This window comes from Ranitomeya variabilis, chromosome 4 (assembly GCF_051348905.1).
Source record: "Ranitomeya variabilis isolate aRanVar5 chromosome 4, aRanVar5.hap1, whole genome shotgun sequence".
In the NCBI taxonomy this organism is placed as follows: Eukaryota; Metazoa; Chordata; class Amphibia; order Anura; family Dendrobatidae; genus Ranitomeya; species Ranitomeya variabilis.
In genome coordinates, this window is record NC_135235.1 from 257,889,650 (window position 1) to 257,909,196 (window position 19,547).

Sequence of the window (19,547 nt, forward strand, 5' to 3'; positions counted from 1 at the left end):
ACCCGATGTTTACCCTGGTTACCCGGGGCCTTCGGCATCGTTGGTCGCTGGAGAGCTGTGTGTGTGACAGCTCCCCAGCGACCACACAACGACTTTCCAACGATAACGGCCAGGTCGTATCGCTGGTCGTGATCGTTGGAAAGTTGCAGAGTGTGACAGTACCTTAACACCTAGGTGCGACTTGCCTTCAGGACAGATGTTACGTTATCACTAGTCACACATATAACCCTAGACCCATACAGATATATATATATATATATATATATATATACACTGGGGCAAAAAAGTATTTTTTGTTTGTTTCAGACCAAATACTTATTTTCCACCATAATATGCAAATAAAATGATAAAAAAACAGACAATGTGATTTTCTGGATTTTTTTTTCTCAGTTTGTCTCCCATAGTTGAGGTCTACCTATGATGTAAATTACAGACGCCTCTCATCTTTTTAAGTGGTGGAACTTGCACTATTGCTGAATGACTAAATACTTTTTTGCCCCACTATATATATATATATATATATATATATATATATATATATATATATATATATATATATATACACATATTTCACCACAGGGGGCATATTAAAATGCTGCACCCTTATCCTGCCAATCGCCCCTCTATCCCTCCTCTGCATTGCTCTGTGTAATATGTTGCTGCGTTACCTTCCTATAACGGCATCATCTTTATGGAGGTTTTATACCTTGTAGTATTTAGTGCTCAGGTTTATCATGGAGGACGCAGTGAGCGGGAGGTAGAGCTATGGGACAGGCCACAGGGTCATTCATCCCGAAATCATGTAGGACCACAAGCCAAGCTGAGAGGACAGGTAAGACCCCACATGCCGGCTGTAAATATTGTAATATTCAAATGTGCTGCTTTTGGAGGAAGGCAGCCATGTTTTTCCTGCCCTGTACAATCCCTTTATTGCAGCCAGCAGTGTAAACAATGGGGGCTCATATTCTAGAAGCCACGATTATAAAATGCATCCTGTGCAAAATGCATGAAAATATCTCAATGGGTATTATATATGGTAAAGACTTCTACAGACCTGAGCAGAACATACAGCTGCGGGATGGTCAGGGCGACCCCCGAGGATGCCACAGTCACCAGCCTGGAGAAAAGGGAGAAGACAGGAAAGATTAGGGACCATCATGGCGTGTTGCTGCTCATGTAGCAGGTAGGGGGCGCACTTACAATCTGGATTTGTGGGTTCGGGGTAACCAGCGGCCGAGGTGATGGGAGACGTGAGCTAGAAAGTAGTGGATCATGTCGTCTGTCACCTGATCCTCAGCCATGAATAATGTAAGGCAGCTCCCGGCTCATTCTGTGCCCCCTGTACTGCTCTCCTCCTACGCGGCAGAGGAGACTCTGAAGGCCACGTTCACAGTCAGTATTTTACATCAGTATTTGTAACCAAAGCCAGCAGTGGGTGATAAATACAGAAGCGGTGACAAGTTTCTATTATACTTTTCCTCTCCTTTCCACTCCTGGTTTTGGCTACAATACTGGTGTCCAGTACTGACCAAATGACGCCTCTCCATTATTAACCCCTGGGCTTGATTTCAGCTGCCAATACAAAGCTGACATCAACCCCAATACTATCCGCCCATAATCATCAACATTAACAGAAAAAAAACACGTGAGATAGATCACTCTGTATGTAATGACTCTATATAATATGAGATTCACTTTTTTTTATTGAAGAACTGAAATAAATTCACTTTTTGATGATATTCTAATTTTGTGAGAAACTCCTATATTTATATATATATATATATATATTGGAGAATATTTCCTTTTAAAACTTTCTTTTATGACAGAGAATTACTCTTTGTAAGCGCTCATGTTAAAATCGCATTGTATTCACATTTTTTTCGGATGCTGGGTGATAAAAATCACATTATACTCGTCTGACTTTTCTGGAACAACATCGGACCAATTTTACAAATGTTAGTGTGTCTCCGGCCTTAATGAGAAAGTTGCAGAATTTCACCTTAAGTTTCCAGAGGAATTTCCGGGAACATGCCCGATGTCGCCTCGTACCCACCTTCATAAACCAACATTTCTTTTTTTCATTCTTTTGCCAGTTTTGTTCGGTTTTCTTCTTTTCTGCGTCACTTCTGCACTTATCACTTCGGCCTTATGACCCAAGATTTGTCCTTTTGGAAACAGGATGCAAACTTTGCTTCTGGTGTCGCATGGGTTAATTCTTCACCATTGCGCTGGACTCCAGTCTCAGTTACCGGTGCAGCTTGCGGATGACACCGTGCAGGAGCTCGGCACTCTTCACCACGAGCCAGTTAGTGACTATGACACAGACCATCACTGTGATAGCCAGAGACTGAGCCACCCAAAGGAGCATGGCGGATGCAGCTACAGGACAATAATGGCACTGGGGCAGCATGGCATCTGTGAAAGGGGGGATGGGAGAGGCCTGGGATGAATTAGCATCTCAATGGTTCATACAGTTGGTTGGATGCAGACAAAAGTATTCAGGGAAGCTATGTGATGTGTGGGCATCTGCCGGCCGCACACTGGGACCATTCTCCAGTCTGTGATACTGTGCGGGCAGCGCCCTCTGCTGTACACATGCGTGGACTCTGTGGAGGGGGCTGGTCATAGGTGGGGACATTTTCATTATTTTCAGTAATTAGAATGTAGAGAAAATGATTGTTACATATGTTAGTAGGTACTAAGTTTCATCCTGCAATCATTCATTTTCACACCTCCTGATTCCAGTTTGCAGTCTTCTCACTGGTTCGGACTTTTCACTTGTGATCATGCCCCTCTCAGTATATCCTGGATATTGCTACCTTCATTAGTTTTTATGTATCAGCACAACTTTATTCCTGAAATGATTTACCTACATGTGCTTACCTACAAATTGTCATCCTGTTTTCTCCACCCTCCCTGAGACTATAGATGCTTTTTCACTCTTTCCACTCTATGATCTGCCATGTATAACCCCCTCACTAGTCACTTTTCAAAATAAACTGGCATGTGTGTACACGAGTCAATACATGACGTGTATCTTAACATTTTAACACGTTTTCCCATCTGTAGCTTCTTTCTAAAATGTTCAGTTTTCTTTGAGCCTGTGGGAGTAGACTAGCCTCTTTGCTTCCCATACACAACAGAAAAGGGGAATTCCTGCTCCCCTGTCTCTTTGTAGCATGTTCAGAAGCAGCAGCATGGAGTACATTATAATACAGTACTGAGCAGTGTAGCTGTAAATCCAGCTCTGAAATGAGATAAAGCACTTACTAGATAGCGGCAGCATGGAGAACATATTGCAGTGTACAGTTGTGGCCAAAAGTATTGACACCCCTGCAATTCTGTCAGATAATACTCAGTTTCTTCCTGAAAATGATTGCAATCACAAATTCTTTGGTATTATTATCTTCATTTAATTTGTCTTAAATGAAAAAACACAAAAGAGAATGAAGCAAAAAGCAAGACATTGATCATTTCACACAAAACTCCAAAAATGGGCCAGACAAAAGTTTTGGCACCCTCAGCCTAATACTTGGTTGCACAACCTTTAGCCAAAATAACTGCGACCAACCGCTTCCGGTAACCATCAATGAGTTTCTTACAATGCTCTGCTGGAATTTTAGACCATTCTTCTTTGGCAAACTGCTCCAGGTCCCTGATATTTGAAGGGTGACTTCTCCAAACTGCCATTTTTAGATCTCTCCACAGGTGTTCTATGGGATTCAGGTCTGGACTCATTGCTGGCCACCTTAGAAGTCTCCAGTGCTTTCTCTCAAACCATTTTCTAGTGCTTTTTGAAGTGTGTTTTGGGTCATTGTCCTGCTGGAAGACCCATGACCTCTGAGGGAGACCCAGCTTTCTCACACTGGGCCCTACATTATGCTGCAAAATTTGTTGGTAGTCTTCTGACTTCATAATGTTATGCACACGGTGAAGCATTCCAGTGCCAGAGGCAGCAAAGCAACCCCAAAACATCAGGGAACCTCCGCCATGTTTGACTGTAGGGACCGTGTTCTTTTCTTTGAATGCCTTTTTTTTTCCTCCTGTAAACTCTATGTTGATGCCTTTGCCCAAAAAGCTCTACTTTTGTCTCATCTGACCAGAGAACATTCTTCCAAAACGTTTTAGGCTTTTTCAGGTAAGTTTTGGCAAACTCCAGCCTGGCTTTTTTAGGTCTCTGGGTAAGAAGTGGGGTCTTCCTGGGTTTCCTACCATGCAGTCCCTTTTCATTCAGACTCCGACGGATAGTACGGGTTGACACTGTTGTACCCTCGGACTGCAGGGCAGCTTGAACTTGTTTGGATGTTAGTCGAGGTTCTTTATCCAACATCCGCACAATCTTGCGTTGAAATCTCTTGTCAATTTTTCTTTTCCGTCCACATCTAGGGAGGTTAGCCACAGTGCCATGGGCTTTAAACTTCTTGATGACACTGCGCAGGGTAGACACAGGAACATTCAGGTCTTTGGAGATGGACTTGTAGCCTTGAGATTGCTCATGCTTCCTCACAATTTGGTTTCTCAAGTCCTCAGACCGTTCTTTGGTCTTCTTTCTTTTCTCCATGCTCTATGTGGTACACACAAGGACACAGGACAGAGGTTGAGTCAACTTTAATCCATGTCAACTGGCTGCAAGTGTGATTTAGTTATTGCCAACACCTGTTAGGTGCCACAGGTAAGTTACAGGTCCTGTTAATTACACAAATTAGAGAAGCATCACATGATTTTTCGAACAGTGCCAATACTTATGTCCACCCCCTTTTTTTATGTTTGGTGTGGAATTATATCCAATTTGGCTTTAGGACAAATCTTTTTGGGTTTTTTCATTTAAGACAAATTAAATGAAGATAATAATAACAAAGAATTTGTGATTGCAATCATTTTCAGGAAGAAACTGAGTATTATCTAACAGAATTGCAGGGGTGTCAATACTTTTGGCCACAACTGTAGCTATAAATCCAGATCTGGGATGAGATAAGATACTTACTAGACAGCAGCAGCATTTAGGGCATACTGAAGTACTAAGCAGTGTAGCTGTAGGTCTAGGGTGAGATAAAACACTAGACATCAGCAGCATGGAGGGCATACTTAAAGAGAACCTGTCACCTGAATTTGGCGGGCCCAGTTTTGGGTCATATGGGCGGGGTTTTCGGGTGTTTGATTCACCCTTTCCTTACATGCTGGCCGCAATATTGGATTGAAGTTCATTCTCAGTCCTCCGGAGTACACACCTGCGCAAGGCAATATTGCCTAGCACAGGCGTGTACTCCGGGGACAGAGAATGAACTTCAATCCAATATTGTGGCCAGCATGCAGCCAGCGAGTAAGGAAAGGGTGAATCAAACACCCGAAAACCCCGCCCATATGACCCAAAACTGGTCCCGCCAAATTCAGGTGTCAGCTTCCCTTTAAGTACTAAGCAGTGTAGTTGTAAATCCAGGTCTAGGGTAAGATAAAACACTTACTAGACAGCAGTAGCATGGAGGCCATTATGCTGCAGGACTAAACAGTGAAGCTGTGAATCCAGCACTGGACACTAGAAATCTGTTGCATGGATCTGCCTGTGCCTCTGTTTATCTACTCTCTGTTTCCTCTCCAAAAACTTCAATGGACAGCTGTAATCTGATCTCTCAGTGAGCTGACAGTCTGTTTTGGCAGGACAGATTTTAGGGTGAATTATGAGTTCAGCTGGAGAAGTGGCTCATAAGTGGATAAAGAAGCAGAATTCTCTGATAAGATTTATTTCAAGGTTTTTTTATATTCCTTTGTTCTATTAATTTATGCAAATTTTGTTGTAACGAGAGTGACCGATTTAAGGAGGGAATTATCTATTATCTATTTATCTATTATCTTCTAACATTTATCTCTCTATCAATCACCTATCTATTATCTATCATCTATCTATTATTTCACATTACGGCTCACCCATTGAATAAAGACATATAAGCCCCCCACCTCACTCTTGCGTTGTGATCCAGACGCTGCACCTTATGCTTTGTTTCATTCATTTTATGTTATTGTTTTGTTTGCTTTTGTATCATTTGCCGATTTCTCCCCTTTATTTTATCAGTGATGGGATATAGCACCGCGGATTTGGGGTGATCCATCCTCCCGGCTTCTTATGTTGGGTTTATCCAAAATAATTTTAGCCCTGTGCCCCCGACTGTCCAGGTGCAGAACTAGAGACCCCAGTAATGGCTGCACCTGGCGGTGTAGTAACCAGAGGCGAGCGCCGATCAGGGGCCTGGTAATACCTGCTCAGGGTGACGCCAGTACGAGGAGATCACAGCGGGCACAGGGTGAGTGAACGTCGCCAACTGTTTGGATGTTACGCTATTTCTCCTCTTTTTATACGTTGCCGCCTTCCACATTTCCTTTGTTGCCCTTTGCAGAATTTTGTAAACTGGAAGCAGAGTTTTCCTTTAATATTTATTTTATATCATGTCTTATACAAATGTACAATCCTGTTGCAACGGTGGTTAGAATCCGATCGTGCAGTCGTGTGTATAAGTGGCCATAAGCCTTACAGATATATTACCCATCCAGTAGTTATGGGGGCTCCCGACTCTCCTCCAATGTCGGAGGGGAGATACCCACTTTTCTTATTGAAAACACATGCATGTGTAAGGGGGAGTCAGAGGAGAATGCTGACTGGTCCATCTGCCTCTATTCTACTGTCTGCAGATTAGCAAGAAGCCAAAGCCTCAACTTTGTAGTCGGTCATCTTGGAGGCACATTGCTCTTCATAGGGGCTGTAAACATAGATTTTCACTCAAGACTATATGCAAAGTATTTTTTTTTACTTTTCATATGTATTAAAGCAAATACATTGGATGCAAAAGTGTAATGAATATGTGGACCTTCAGCTAAGCAGCAGCACAGACTCGAATTGTGTCACTTCCATTCAGTAGGAATGTACATGGCATATGCTGTATGAATGCACCTGTATAAGTGCATACTGTAGTATATGCTCCTGTATATGCGCATACTGTAGTATATGCTCCTGTATATGCGCATACTGTAGTATATGCTCCTGTGTATGCGCATGCTGTAGTATATGCTCCTGTGTATGCGCATGCTGTTTTATATGCTCCTGTATATGCGCATGCTGTAGTACATGCTCCTGTATATGCGCATGCTGTAGTATATGCTCCTGTATATGCGCATGCTGTAGTATATGCTCCTGTATATGCGCATGCTGTAGTATATGCTCCTGTATATGCGCGTGCTGTAGGATATGCTCCTGTATATGCTCATCTTTTAGTATATGCTCCTGTATATGCGCATACTGTAGTTTATGCTCCTGTATTTGCAGATACTGTAGTATATGCTCCTGTATATGAGTATACTGTAGTATGAGCATACTGTAGTATATGAGCATACTGTAGTATATGAGCATACTGTAGTATATGCTCCTGTATATGCGCATACTGTAGTATATGTTCCTGTATATGCGCATGCTGTAGTATATGCTCTATATGCTCCTGTATATGCGCATGCTGTAGTATAGGCTCCTGTATGTTCATACTGTAGTATATGTTCCTGTATGTGCGCATACTGTAGTATATGCTCCTGTATATGCGCATACCGTAGTATATGCTCCTGTATGAGTATACTGTAGCATATGCTCCTGTATATGCGCATGCTGTAGTATATGCTCCTGTATATGCGCATGCGGTAGTATAATAATAATAATAATATTTATTGTTATAGCGCCATTTATTCCATGGCGCTTTACATGTAAGGAGGGGTATCTAATATATAAAGCTGAATGTGTGTATGTGTGTATGTCCGGGATTGGCATCTGAACCGTCACAGCTACAGCCACAAAATTTTGCACAGTCACACGTCTGGACCCCGAGAGCGTCATAGGCTATGTTGTGAGGTGAAATTTTAACCCCGCGCTTTCCAATTCACCAAACAATTTTGCCCCTATCTACATAATGGGGAAAAAGTGAAAGGAAAAGTGTTGGAGGCGTCGCAGCTACAGGCACAAAATTTTGCACAGTCACACGTCTGGACCCCGAGAGCGTCAAAGCTATGTTGTGAGGTGAAATTTTAACCCCGCGCTTTCCAATTCACCAAACAATTTTGCCCCTATCTACATAATGGGGAAAAAATGAAAGGAAAAGTGTTGGAGGCAAATTAACAGCTGCCAGATGTGAAAAAGGGGGACTTAAAGAATGAGAGCGATGGCGCCAAAGAGTATATACTGTACAGTTGCTAAGGTGGGGCCCCGACATGGGATAATCACCACACCACCACGGGGATATGAACACACACACAAAATGTGCCACACACTACCACGTGCTCAAACACATATACGACCCTCAGCGCACATTTCACTACACATACACCAACCTCGCCACATAAAAGTCAAAACACAAAAGTCGCCGCTCAAAATTCGCCACGCGCAAAACTCTCCACATGCAAAACTCGCCACACGTGCAAAACTCACCTCATGGAAAACTCGCCTCACGCAAAACTTGCACACGCGGAAAAATTGCCACATGCACAAAAGTTGCAACACATGCAAAAGTTGCCTCACACAAAACTTGCACATACTCAAAAGGCACCACACATAAAACTCGCCACGCGCAAAACTCGCCATGCGCAAAACTTGCTGCACACAACTTGCTACACTAACCTGTCACATGCAACTCGACACACAAAAAGTTGCTACACGCATGTCGCCACACAAAACTCATCTCACAAAAGTCGCTACATGCATGTCGCCACACGCAACTCAACACACACAACTTGACACACGAAACTCGCCCTAAAACACACACAAGTCTGGTATTATCCTTCAAAAATAAAAATCTGATTAATAAGCAGACAAACTACAAGAGCAACAAATGGACCATATAGGAATCCGGCAGCTGTCAGTCACATGACCTGTCTATTATGTGTATGTGTGAGCTAATATATACTGCCAGGGAGTGGGCTTACTGTTGGCTGGGGATTTATCAGGCTGCCAATTTAGCTTACAAATACTGAGGTAAAAACACTGACCAAATAACGTGTGAACGAGGTCTAATACAGGAGGAGATGACATACAGATATATACTATATACAGGAGGAGATGACACACAGGTATATACTATTTACAGGAGAGATGACACACAGGTATATACTATATAGAGGAGGAGATGACATACAGGTACATACTACATACAGGAGGAGATGACATACAGGTATATACTATATACAGGAGGAGATGACACACAGGTATATACTATATACAGGAGCAGATTACCTACAGGTATATAGTATATACAGGAGGAGATGACATACAGGTATATGCTATGTATAGGAGGAGATGACATACAGGTATATACTATATACAGGAGGAGATGACACACAGATATATACTATATATAGGTGACATGACACACAGGTATATACTATATACAGGAGGAGATTACATACAGGTATATACTATATACAGGGGAGATGACACAGCAGGTATATACTATATACAGGGGAGATGACATACAGGTATATACTATATACAGGAGATGACATACAGGTGTATACTATATATAAGGGAGATGACAAACATGTATATACTGAGGTGAAAATGAGAGGTGTGAGGTGAAAATGAAAAGGTGTGAGTGCAAAATGAGAGGAGTGAGGGAAAATAGTGGAATGATCGGAAAATGACAGATGTGAGGTCGAAATGACAAGTGTTAGAGGGGAATGAGAGGAGTGAGGGGGAAAATAAGAGAAGTGAGGGGGAAAATAAGAAAATAAGAGGAGTGAGGGGGAAAATGAGAGGTGTGAGGGAGAAAATGAGAGATGTGAGGGGGAAAATAAGAAAATAAGAGGAGTGAGGGGGAAAATGAGAGGTGTGAGGGAGAAAATTAGAGATGTGAGGGGGAAAATGAAAGATGTGATGGGGAAAATGAGAGGCGTGATGGGAAAATAAGAGAAGTGAGGTGCTATAACTAACCACAGATATTTACTATGCCCAGGCAACGCCGGGCTCTTCAGCTAGTACATAATAAAAATAAGTGCAACAATACAAGTCATAACTGGTACAGGAGGAGAGAGGACCCTGCTCGCGAAGGCTCACAATCTACAAGGGATGGGTGAGAATACATTAGGCGAGGATAGAGCTGGTCGTGCAGCGGTTTGGTCGATCCGTGGTTACTGCAGGTTGTAGGCTTGTCAGGCTACTGTATATGCAACGTCTTTGTTTTTGTGATCTTTAGAGTTTACTTCATCATTTGAATGTTTATGTTTTCTTACACATGCATCGGGGCGTTCGTTCATTAAGATTTCCTCTGTCCCACTACCTGTGGGCTGAGAGCCGTGAAACTTAGCACAGCTATTAGTCCTTCTATACATAGGTGCCACCTAGGGACACACTTCTCTCATCTCTTTAAGCAACTGTAAACAACTCACTTGTAGAAGTCGACAGGTAGCTCCAAAAGCCACGTTGTGACTTCAGAAATCAGAGTCTCATCATCTGGAAAATGCTTGCCCTTCAAAAATAACTTCATTGTTCGAAAGAGGTGAAAGTCTGATGGTGCGAGGTCAGGTGAATAAGGGGGATGTGGTAGAATTTCAAAGCCACAGGAGCATGCTTCCATTTGCGCAACATGCGAGTTGTTAACCAGTGCATTGTCTTGCAAAAGGCAGACACCTTTGGCGAGAATACCAAGTCTCTTGGTTTTGATGGCCTTCCACAATTTCTGCAGCAGTGAAGCATAGTATGCCCCAGTGATTATGGTACCCTTTGCTAGGAAATCCATCAATACTACTCCATGTTGGTCCCAAAATACTGTGAGCATGACCTTGCCTGCATATGCTCCTGTATATGCTCATACTGTAGTATATGCTCCTGTATATGCGCATACTGTAGTATATGCTCATGTAGTATATGCTCCTGTATATGCGCATATTGTAGTATATGCTCCTGTATATGCGCGTACTGTTGTATATGCTCCTGTAACGCTGTCTGTCCTTTATCTCACATCCTCCTCTGGAGTACCCAGTCTGGCAGTGTATCACATGGGAGCTGTGCAATGCTTCCTCCCCCCTACGGAGGCGCTGCAGAACACTTGCGCACTTCTGAGTTCCTCCACAGGTCACAGATGATCGCTGCAGCTCCTATTACCAGGACACCTTATATTTTGCCTATCAGGGTAACGAAAAAGCCCAAAATGGACAGAGAGGCGGCCAAGCCGAGCATGGGAGCTAAAACTGCCCCGTCCATGTACAGCCAATGCTGTTAGCCAGACGCAGAGACATGGGTCCCCCTTGGATCTTTGATCCTTGTACATCGGAGGCCACATGATCCCGTGCGCTGCTTTCGCTCGTCCGGCTGTGATGAAATCATGGCGCTGTTTTGGCCGCCGTCTGGATCTCTTCTTACCTCTAGCCCCATTTTTCCTTTCCCAAGTGCGATGTGTGCAGGGGTCAGTGTGAATACATGTACAGTGCATGGCGTAATAACGCAGACCGGATTACAACACCCTGATTATGACATGACAAAGGTTAACCATTTCTCTGCCTGGTCCTTGCTTTCCTGGGTCTCTGAGTGAATGGATAAGAAAAAAAAATTAGGACAGAATGAAGGTATCGCTGCAAATATGGATTTATTTAATTCTTAAAGGGGTTCTCCATCCCCTGATTTCTGGGGTCTGCCATCTCTTGCTGTTCGGTGGGGGAGGGGGGTGCCCACCATTTCTCAGCCTCCAGAGACTGCAGCAATCATTAAAAGATTATTCTCCAACTTGGCGACGTATGTGACCACTGGGACCCCATTGATCCCCAGAAAGGGGGTCTGAAATGACCCATGAGAATGAAGATGTGGCCACATCAGTCGCTAATTCCTGGGCAAGTGTGGAGGAACCCTCTAATATCTGTGCTTCCTTTTCAGAGTCCCCCTATGGGGCTTCCGGCAGAGAACAATAACAGAGGCCCATTAACTTCAGTGGTCTCTGCTGCGGTTCCCTGCGTAACAGATGTATGGTGACTTATAAAAACACATGCATATTGAGCGGGCACCACTACTGTGTAATCATAAATACAGGATCGGTGCTACCAATGCGCCAAAGAGCATATCCGTACACAAAAAGAAGAAAGCGGCGCAAGAAAACTTCCCCTGACGAAGCTACTGAGAGTAGCGATACGCGTTGGGAACCCAGCGGGCTCAGCTATTCTTAGTGAGTATAACTATTTATTTCATCCTATGTGCAATGTGTGAAATTGAACATTACTTATGTGCATGACCCGGTTGGGGGGCACCCTCCGCAGTGATATCAAGTTTTTGTAACACAATCATATTTAAAAGCTCATTACTATTGTCATATGATTATCAGTCTATATCAGATAATAAAGTGTGTATTTATATGTGTATGCGGGGAAGAGCCACACCTGGGTCGTGCAGATAGTTGCACAAGATTACCAATGCACAAGGTTTATTAGTAAGTTATTGTAACTCACTTGTATTTTTATGGGATTATCGTACCCTTTATGCTTTGAGTCTGCCTTCTCTATGTCTTCATATACAGAGGATATTGATCATGCATGTCTGGGTATCTTATCCAAATGTTTTTAAATGATTTTATATCTTGTTTTTTGCACACTTGTTAGTCCTAATAAAACATTACTTATTCATATAAATGGGTTAAGAGTGCACTTTTTCTTGCGCCGCTTTCTTCTTTTTGTGTACAGATGTATGGTGACTTCTCAGGTAATCCCCGGCTGAGTCATCCCGGCTTCACTCCGCGCCTTTTTCTTCTCCTTTTCAATTCCTCCTCTGTAGATTACATCAGTAACACTGACGCCTTCCACCTAACAGCCGAGTGTTCTGCAGACATGATGGAGAAATCTGATGAGAGGATGGAGGTTGTGCTCCTCGCTACAGGATCCTTTAACCCTATCACTGTGATGCACCTAAGACTGTTTGAATTGGCACGTGACTATCTGCATGGGACGGGTAAGAAGATACGTGCGGTAATACAGAGTGGTTCCACCAGCAGAATAGTGAGTGTAGCTCTGGAGTATAATGGAGGATGTAACTCAGGATCAGTAATGTAATGTATGTACACAGTGACTGCACCAGCAGAATAGTGAGTGCAGCTCTGGAGTATAATATAGGATGTAACTCGGGATCAGTAATGTAATGTATGTACACAGTGACAGCACCAGCAGAATAGTGAGTGAAGCTCTGGGGTATAATACAGGATGTAACTCAGGATCAGTAATGTAATGTATGTACACAGTGACTGCACCAGCAGAATAGTGAGTGCAGCTCTGGAGTATAATACAGGATGTAACTCAGGATCAGTAATGTAATGTATGTACACAGTGACTGCACCAGCAGAATAGTGAATGCAGCTCTGGAGTATAATACAGGATGTAACTCAGGATCAGTAATGTAATGTATGTACACAGTGACTGCTCCAGCAGAATAGTGAGTGCAGCTCTGGAGTATAATACAGGAGGTAACTCAGGATCAGTAATATATGTACACAGTGAATGCACCTGCAGAATAGTGAGTGCAGCTCTGGAGGATAATACAGGATGTAACTCAGGATCAGTAATGTAATGTATGTACACAGTGACTGCACCAGCAGATTAGTGTGTGCAGCTCTGGGGCATAATACAGGATGTAACTCAGAGTCAGTAATGTATGTACACAGTGAATGCACCTGCAGAATAGTGAGTGCAGCTCTGGAGGATAATACAGGATGTAACTCAGGATCAGTAATGTAATGTATGTACACAGTGACTGCACCAGCAGAATAGTGAGTGCAGCTCTGGAGAATAATACAGGATGTAACTCAGAGTCAGTAATGTAATGTATGTACACAGTGACTGCACCAGCAGAATAGTGAGTGCAGCTCTGAAGTATAATACAGGATGTACCTCAGGATCAGTAATGTATGTACACAGTGACTGCACCAGCAGAATAGTGAGTGCAGCTCTGGGGTATAATACAGGATGTAACTCAGGATCAGTAATGTAATGTATGTACACAGTGACTGCACCAGCAGAATAGTGAGTGCAGCTCTGGAGTATAATACAGGATGTAACTCAGGATCAGTAATGTAATGTATGTACACAGTGACTGCACCAGCAGAATAGTGAATGCAGCTCTGGAGTATAATACAGGATGTAACTCAGGATCAGTAATGTAATGTATGTACACAGTGACTGCTCCAGCAGAATAGTGAGTGCAGCTCTGGAGTATAATACAGGAGGTAACTCAGGATCAGTAATATATGTACACAGTGAATGCACCTGCAGAATAGTGAGTGCAGCTCTGAAGTATAATACAGGATGTACCTCAGGATCAGTAATGTATGTACACAGTGACTGCACCAGCAGAATAGTGAGTGCAGCTCTGGGGTATAATACAGGATGTAACTCAGAGTCAGTAATGTAATGTATGTACACAGTGACTGCACCAGCAGAATAGTGAGTGCAGCTCTGAAGTATAATACAGGATGTACCTCAGGATCAGTAATGTATGTACACAGTGACTGCACCAGCAGAATAGTGAGTGCAGCTCTGGGGTATAATACAGGATGTAACTCAGGATCAGTAATGTAATGTATGTACACAGTGACTGCACCAGCAGAATAGTGAGTGCAGCTCTGGAGTATAATACAGGATGTAACTCAGGATCAGTAATGTATGTACACAGTGACTGCACCAGCAGAATAGTGAGTGCAGCTCGGGAGTATAATACAGGATGTAACTCAGGATCAGTAATGTATGTACACAGTGACTGCACCAGCAGAATAGTGAGTGCAGCTCTGGGGTATAATACAGGATGTAACTCAGGATCAGTAATGTAATGTATGTACACAGTGACTGCACCAGCAGAATAGTGAGTGCAGCTCTGGAGTATAATACAGGATGTAACTCAGGATCAGTAATGTATGTACACAGTGACTGCACCAGCAGAATAGTGAGTGCAGCTCGGGAGTATAATACAGGATGTAACTCAGGATCAGTAATGTAATGTATGTACACAGTGACTGCACCAGCAGAATAGTGAGTGCAGCTCTGGAGTGTAATACAGGATGTAACTCAGGATCTGTAATGTAATGTATGTACACAGTGACTGCACCAGCAGAATAGTGAGTGCAGCTCTGGAGTGTAATACAGGATGTAACTCAGGATCTGTAATGTAATGTATGTACACAGTGACTGCACCAGCAGAATAGCGAGTGCAGCTGTGGGGTATAATACAGGATGTAACTCAGGATCAGTAATGTAATGTATGTACACAGTGACTGCACCAGCAGAATAGTGAGTGCAGCTCTGGAGTATAACAACTCAGGATAAATACTTTAATGTTTTTTTTTCTTTTCTTGCAGGAAAATACAAGGTTGTAAAAGGTGTTATCTCTCCAGTGAGTGATGGGTATAAGAAGAGGGGGCTTGTTGAGGGGTCTCATCGTCTGGCCATGGCACTGCTGGCTACTGAAAATTGTGACTGGATAGAGGTGGACCCCTGGGAATGTTTGAAGAAGGAATGGACAGAGACCGCTCTAGCATTAAGGTAAAGATGAGAGAGGGGCACGGAGCAGTCACTCGTCCGCAGTTATATATATATATATATATATATATATATATATATATATATATACACACACACACACACACACACACACACACACACACACACACACACACACACACACACACACACACACACACACACACATACATAGTGAGAAACATGTTACTGTTTGTCCTCACCAGACATTACCAGCAGCTGCAGACTTGTACTGGTCACACTGGAGCAATGGAGAAGAAACCGGGGCACAGAAAGGGTCAGAAGAGGAAGAGAAATAACGTCAGAGAAGATGTCCCCGAATATCACTGTACGGAGAGTAGAGGTACACGACGTGCACGGACCGGAGGCACACATTACATGGATTCTAATATGACTGACACAGTCCAGTTATACTGTATACACAGAGCACTACAACCCCCAGCATGCTCCAGCTATAATATCATTGTGTGATTCTGTATAGATAATACACTACAACCCCCAGCATGCTCCAGCTATAATATCATTGTGTGATTCTGTATAGGTAATACACTACAACCCCCAGCATGCTCCAGCCATAGTACATATAATACACTACAACTCCCAGCATGCTCCAACTACAGTATCATTGTGTGATTCTGTACATATAATACACCAGAGAAGATTGATTACAGCAAGCATACTACACGTGGGATACCCCTAAGGGATAAATACCAACATAATCTATAGTAGATATATAATACACGTGTAGGCACGGACCACAAATCGGGCCAAACTGCAGACATAAGTATCCAAAAAAAACACAAGAAATGCAGTCAACAAGGACCCATAAAAATATTAAAGTTTATTAAATAACCATTAAAAACAATACAAACTTTAGGTGAATGTCACAAGGGGAAATGGAATGTGCCCATTAGAGAGCATTAACATACAAATGCGGACTCAAATGACCATGCACCCCCGGCATCATGCTAATACTAGTGCTGGTATAATAACCCAATCATTCAGATGATAAAAGTAGGTATCAATAACACCCGCGGCACATGGCCGCATAGAGCGTACCTATGTGGTGCAGGAGCGGGAGGCCACGAGTCCTATCCCCGACGCGCGTTTCGGAGTGTAGAAAAACACTCCTTCCTCAGGGTCCGCATTTGTATGTTAATGCTCTCTAATGGGCACATTCCATTTCCCCTTGTGACATTCACCTAAAGTTTGTATTGTTTTTAATGGTTATTTAATAAACTTTAATATTTTTATGGGTCCTTGTTGACTGCATTTCTTGTGGTTTTTTTATATAATACACCATCAGATCTGATGCTGCCGGTGTTACTGTCTTCTCTTACTTTCAGCGCCTCCTCAGGTTAAGCTTCTTTGTGGCGCTGACATGCTGGAGTCTCTCGGGGTCCCGAACCTTTGGAAACCGGAACACGTTATAGAAATTGTGTCGTCGTTCGGTCTGGTCTGCATCACCAGGATGGGCAGCGACGCCAGCAAGTTCATCTACGAGTCCGATGTCCTGTGGAAGCACCGGGACAATATCCACCTGGTGCAGGAGTGGATTACCAACGACATCTCCTCCACCAAGGTGCGCCGGGCCCTGCGGCGGGGCATGAGCGTGCGATACCTGGTGCCCGATGCCGTCCTGGACTACATCAAGGAACACGACCTGTACAGCGAGGAAAGCGAGGGGAAGAACTCCGACCTCATCCTAGAGCCCTTCCTAAGAAACTCCACCACTCCGCAGCAATGATGGACCCGTCACACCGTCACTGCCGCAACGCTTGGGAGGCACCAACAAGATGGTCGCATAGTGGAAACAATCATTTAATGTCAATGATTTAGGGTTTGAGCTTCTTTTACGTCACGGCTGCCTGGTTCTGACTTCTGGTGCCCCCAGACAGATGATAGAAAGCGCCCATGTGCTCCAAGAGGTCAAACCAGCCCCCTCCATAGCTGGTTAAAAGGGGGGACGTGGCCACACAGAGCTACCAGGAACTGATGGACATTTCTGTATAAGCCACAGAAAGCTGTGCGCCGGTCGCCAGTTCCTTCCTCTGAAGTTACATGTGAGGTGGTTGTGGTCGCTTTGTGCTTTCGTTGCTTCTGATGGAGATGCGCCGGTGTTAAAGGATTAGACGCCTCCGTGTTTCGGGTCCCATCTATAACTATGCACGATATTGTTACAGTATCAGAATGCTGGACTCCTGCTGCTGTAGAGCAGAGGATTTGGTAAATTGTTTCTTTTTTGTGAACTTTAAATAAATCAGGTGATTGATTCTTTATTGTCCTGATCCTATCAATATTGTAATATTAAAAAAAATTTATTGGGAATTCTTAGAACACAAAGGGTTGCACGTGAGAGGTTAACACCCCCCCCCCCCCCCCCCCAACTTCTGTACAGTATCTTGACTGTTAGTTAATATGTGATTACTGGTGTCACCGCCCTGGCAGACAGACGAGATCAGGACGGGTCACTGTCTGCCCCCGGTGTTACCTGCGTCCATTCATTATTTCTACTTTAACCCTACTTTAACCCGTCACCCCCCAGGTGTATAACTTCCGGCCCCCAGTCATTCCATCTGTATTTACTACTATGACATAATGGTGGGTGGTGCGGAGCTCACTGATAGCAGCGCGGTCCTGTAATACTGTGGTAACAAGTCATTTCTGACATTCCTCCCTCCATAACCTGTGAGGGATATTATTGAGAAGTGGAAGGAACCGCAGCAACTCAGCCACCAAGTGGAGACCCCGTAATATTACAGAGTGGGGGGCCGAGTGCTGAGAAGCAGAAGGCAGAAAGGTCACCACCGCTCTGCTGACCCCATAACTGCAGAGTCCAGACCTCCTCTGGTATCAGCACAAACACTGCTCCCCACCAGGAACTTCATGGCTGAGCAGCTGCACACAGCCGTACATCACCAAGCACAATGCTGAGCGTCGGATGGAGTGGTGTAAAGCCGCCACCACTGGACTCTGGAGGAGACGTGTTCTGTGCAGTGACAGATCGCACTCCTATCTGGAGGAGTCTGGGTTTGGTGATTCCAGGAGGACATTACCCCCTGACTGCATTGTGCCCCCAGTACAGATGGTGGAGGAGGATAAGGCTTTGGGCTTGTAATCAGGGGGCGGCCTCGGACCCTCAGCTCCAGTAAAGGGAAACCTTAATCTTCAGCACAAGACATTGAGGACAATTGTAGCTTCCGGTTTTGTGGGTTCAGTTTGGGGAAGACCCTCTTCTGTTCCCCATGATGGTGCCCAGGCAGCGCTGAGTATTAGGATGTTATCCCTGTGCGTTGCCCCTCCATATCTATTGTGCAGAGGGTGGTCTGTAGGAGAAGGGACTCGGTTGCTTCTTACTCTGTGACTGCAGCTTCGTCCGTGCGGTTTGTGGGGGGTTTCCTGTAGCAACGGGGGCTCCGCAGGCAGTATCTCAGGATACAATAGCCGCTGACGTCACTGACACAAAACCAGCGGGATGCAACCTCAGATCACAAAATAATGCAAATATACAAAAACTGCAAGAATGGAAATAAGGACAGCAACAATGAGGTCTAGACAAGTATCCATTTGTGGGGTCTCAAACAAGCCCCCACCCATCATGCATCACTTGTACCACTATTGTCTTCTCATGTGGCCCCTGCACCGGGAACCTTGTTATTAGTAATGCCAGTGTTCACAACACTATTGAGGTGATATAAGGAGGGACGGGTGCTTTATACACTTACATAACGCCGCATAAACCATTGTATAATAATTGCAATTTGTCCTTAGGGTTACATCAGTCCTGTGTGAACGCTCTGCTATTGGCCATTGTACGCTGCTCTCTCACACCGTGCAGCCGCCGATGGTGCAAAGTGGAGCAGATGTCACGACAGTCTGTATTTACCAGGTCAGACAAATATTCACCGCTGTACGTGTCCAAGAACTGGTGAACTGCAGCTCCGCAGACGTCCGGGGCACAATGCGAATATACAAGAGCTTTATATACTGTGCAATGTGTCTATTAAGTGTACACGGGCCTGGGA

The 19,547-nt window shown here is 44.0% G+C and overlaps 1 protein-coding gene and 1 long non-coding RNA gene across 4 annotated transcripts in view; one reads left to right on the forward strand and one right to left on the reverse strand.

Annotated features, from left to right (window-relative positions):
• Nucleotides 1–2,400, reverse strand: part of LOC143764244 (uncharacterized) — an 8,005-nt gene extending 5,605 nt beyond the window's left edge. The window contains exons 1-2 of the long non-coding RNA XR_013213123.1: nt 2,054–2,400; nt 1,055–1,117 (exon numbers count right to left, since the gene is read on the reverse strand). This is a non-coding gene — a long non-coding RNA (uncharacterized LOC143764244). The remainder of the gene's footprint in view (nt 1–1,054; nt 1,118–2,053) is intronic.
• NMNAT1 (nicotinamide nucleotide adenylyltransferase 1) overlaps nt 1–17,799 on the forward strand; it is a 26,115-nt gene extending 8,316 nt beyond the window's left edge. The window contains exons 2-7 of one of the 3 annotated variants that reach the window (XM_077249650.1): nt 6,068–6,296; nt 11,888–12,173; nt 12,776–12,949; nt 15,342–15,525; nt 15,729–15,865; nt 16,869–17,799. In XM_077249650.1, coding sequence (XP_077105765.1) covers nt 12,829–12,949; nt 15,342–15,525; nt 15,729–15,865; nt 16,869–17,269 — 843 coding nt within the window. In that variant the 5' untranslated portion in view covers nt 6,068–6,296; nt 11,888–12,173; nt 12,776–12,828 and the 3' untranslated portion in view covers nt 17,270–17,799. The remainder of the gene's footprint in view (nt 1–6,067; nt 6,297–11,887; nt 12,174–12,775; nt 12,950–15,341; nt 15,526–15,728; nt 15,866–16,868) is intronic. The other 2 variants (XM_077249648.1, XM_077249649.1) reach the window with 2 other exon arrangements.
• The last annotated feature ends 1,748 nt before the right edge of the window (nt 17,800–19,547 follow it).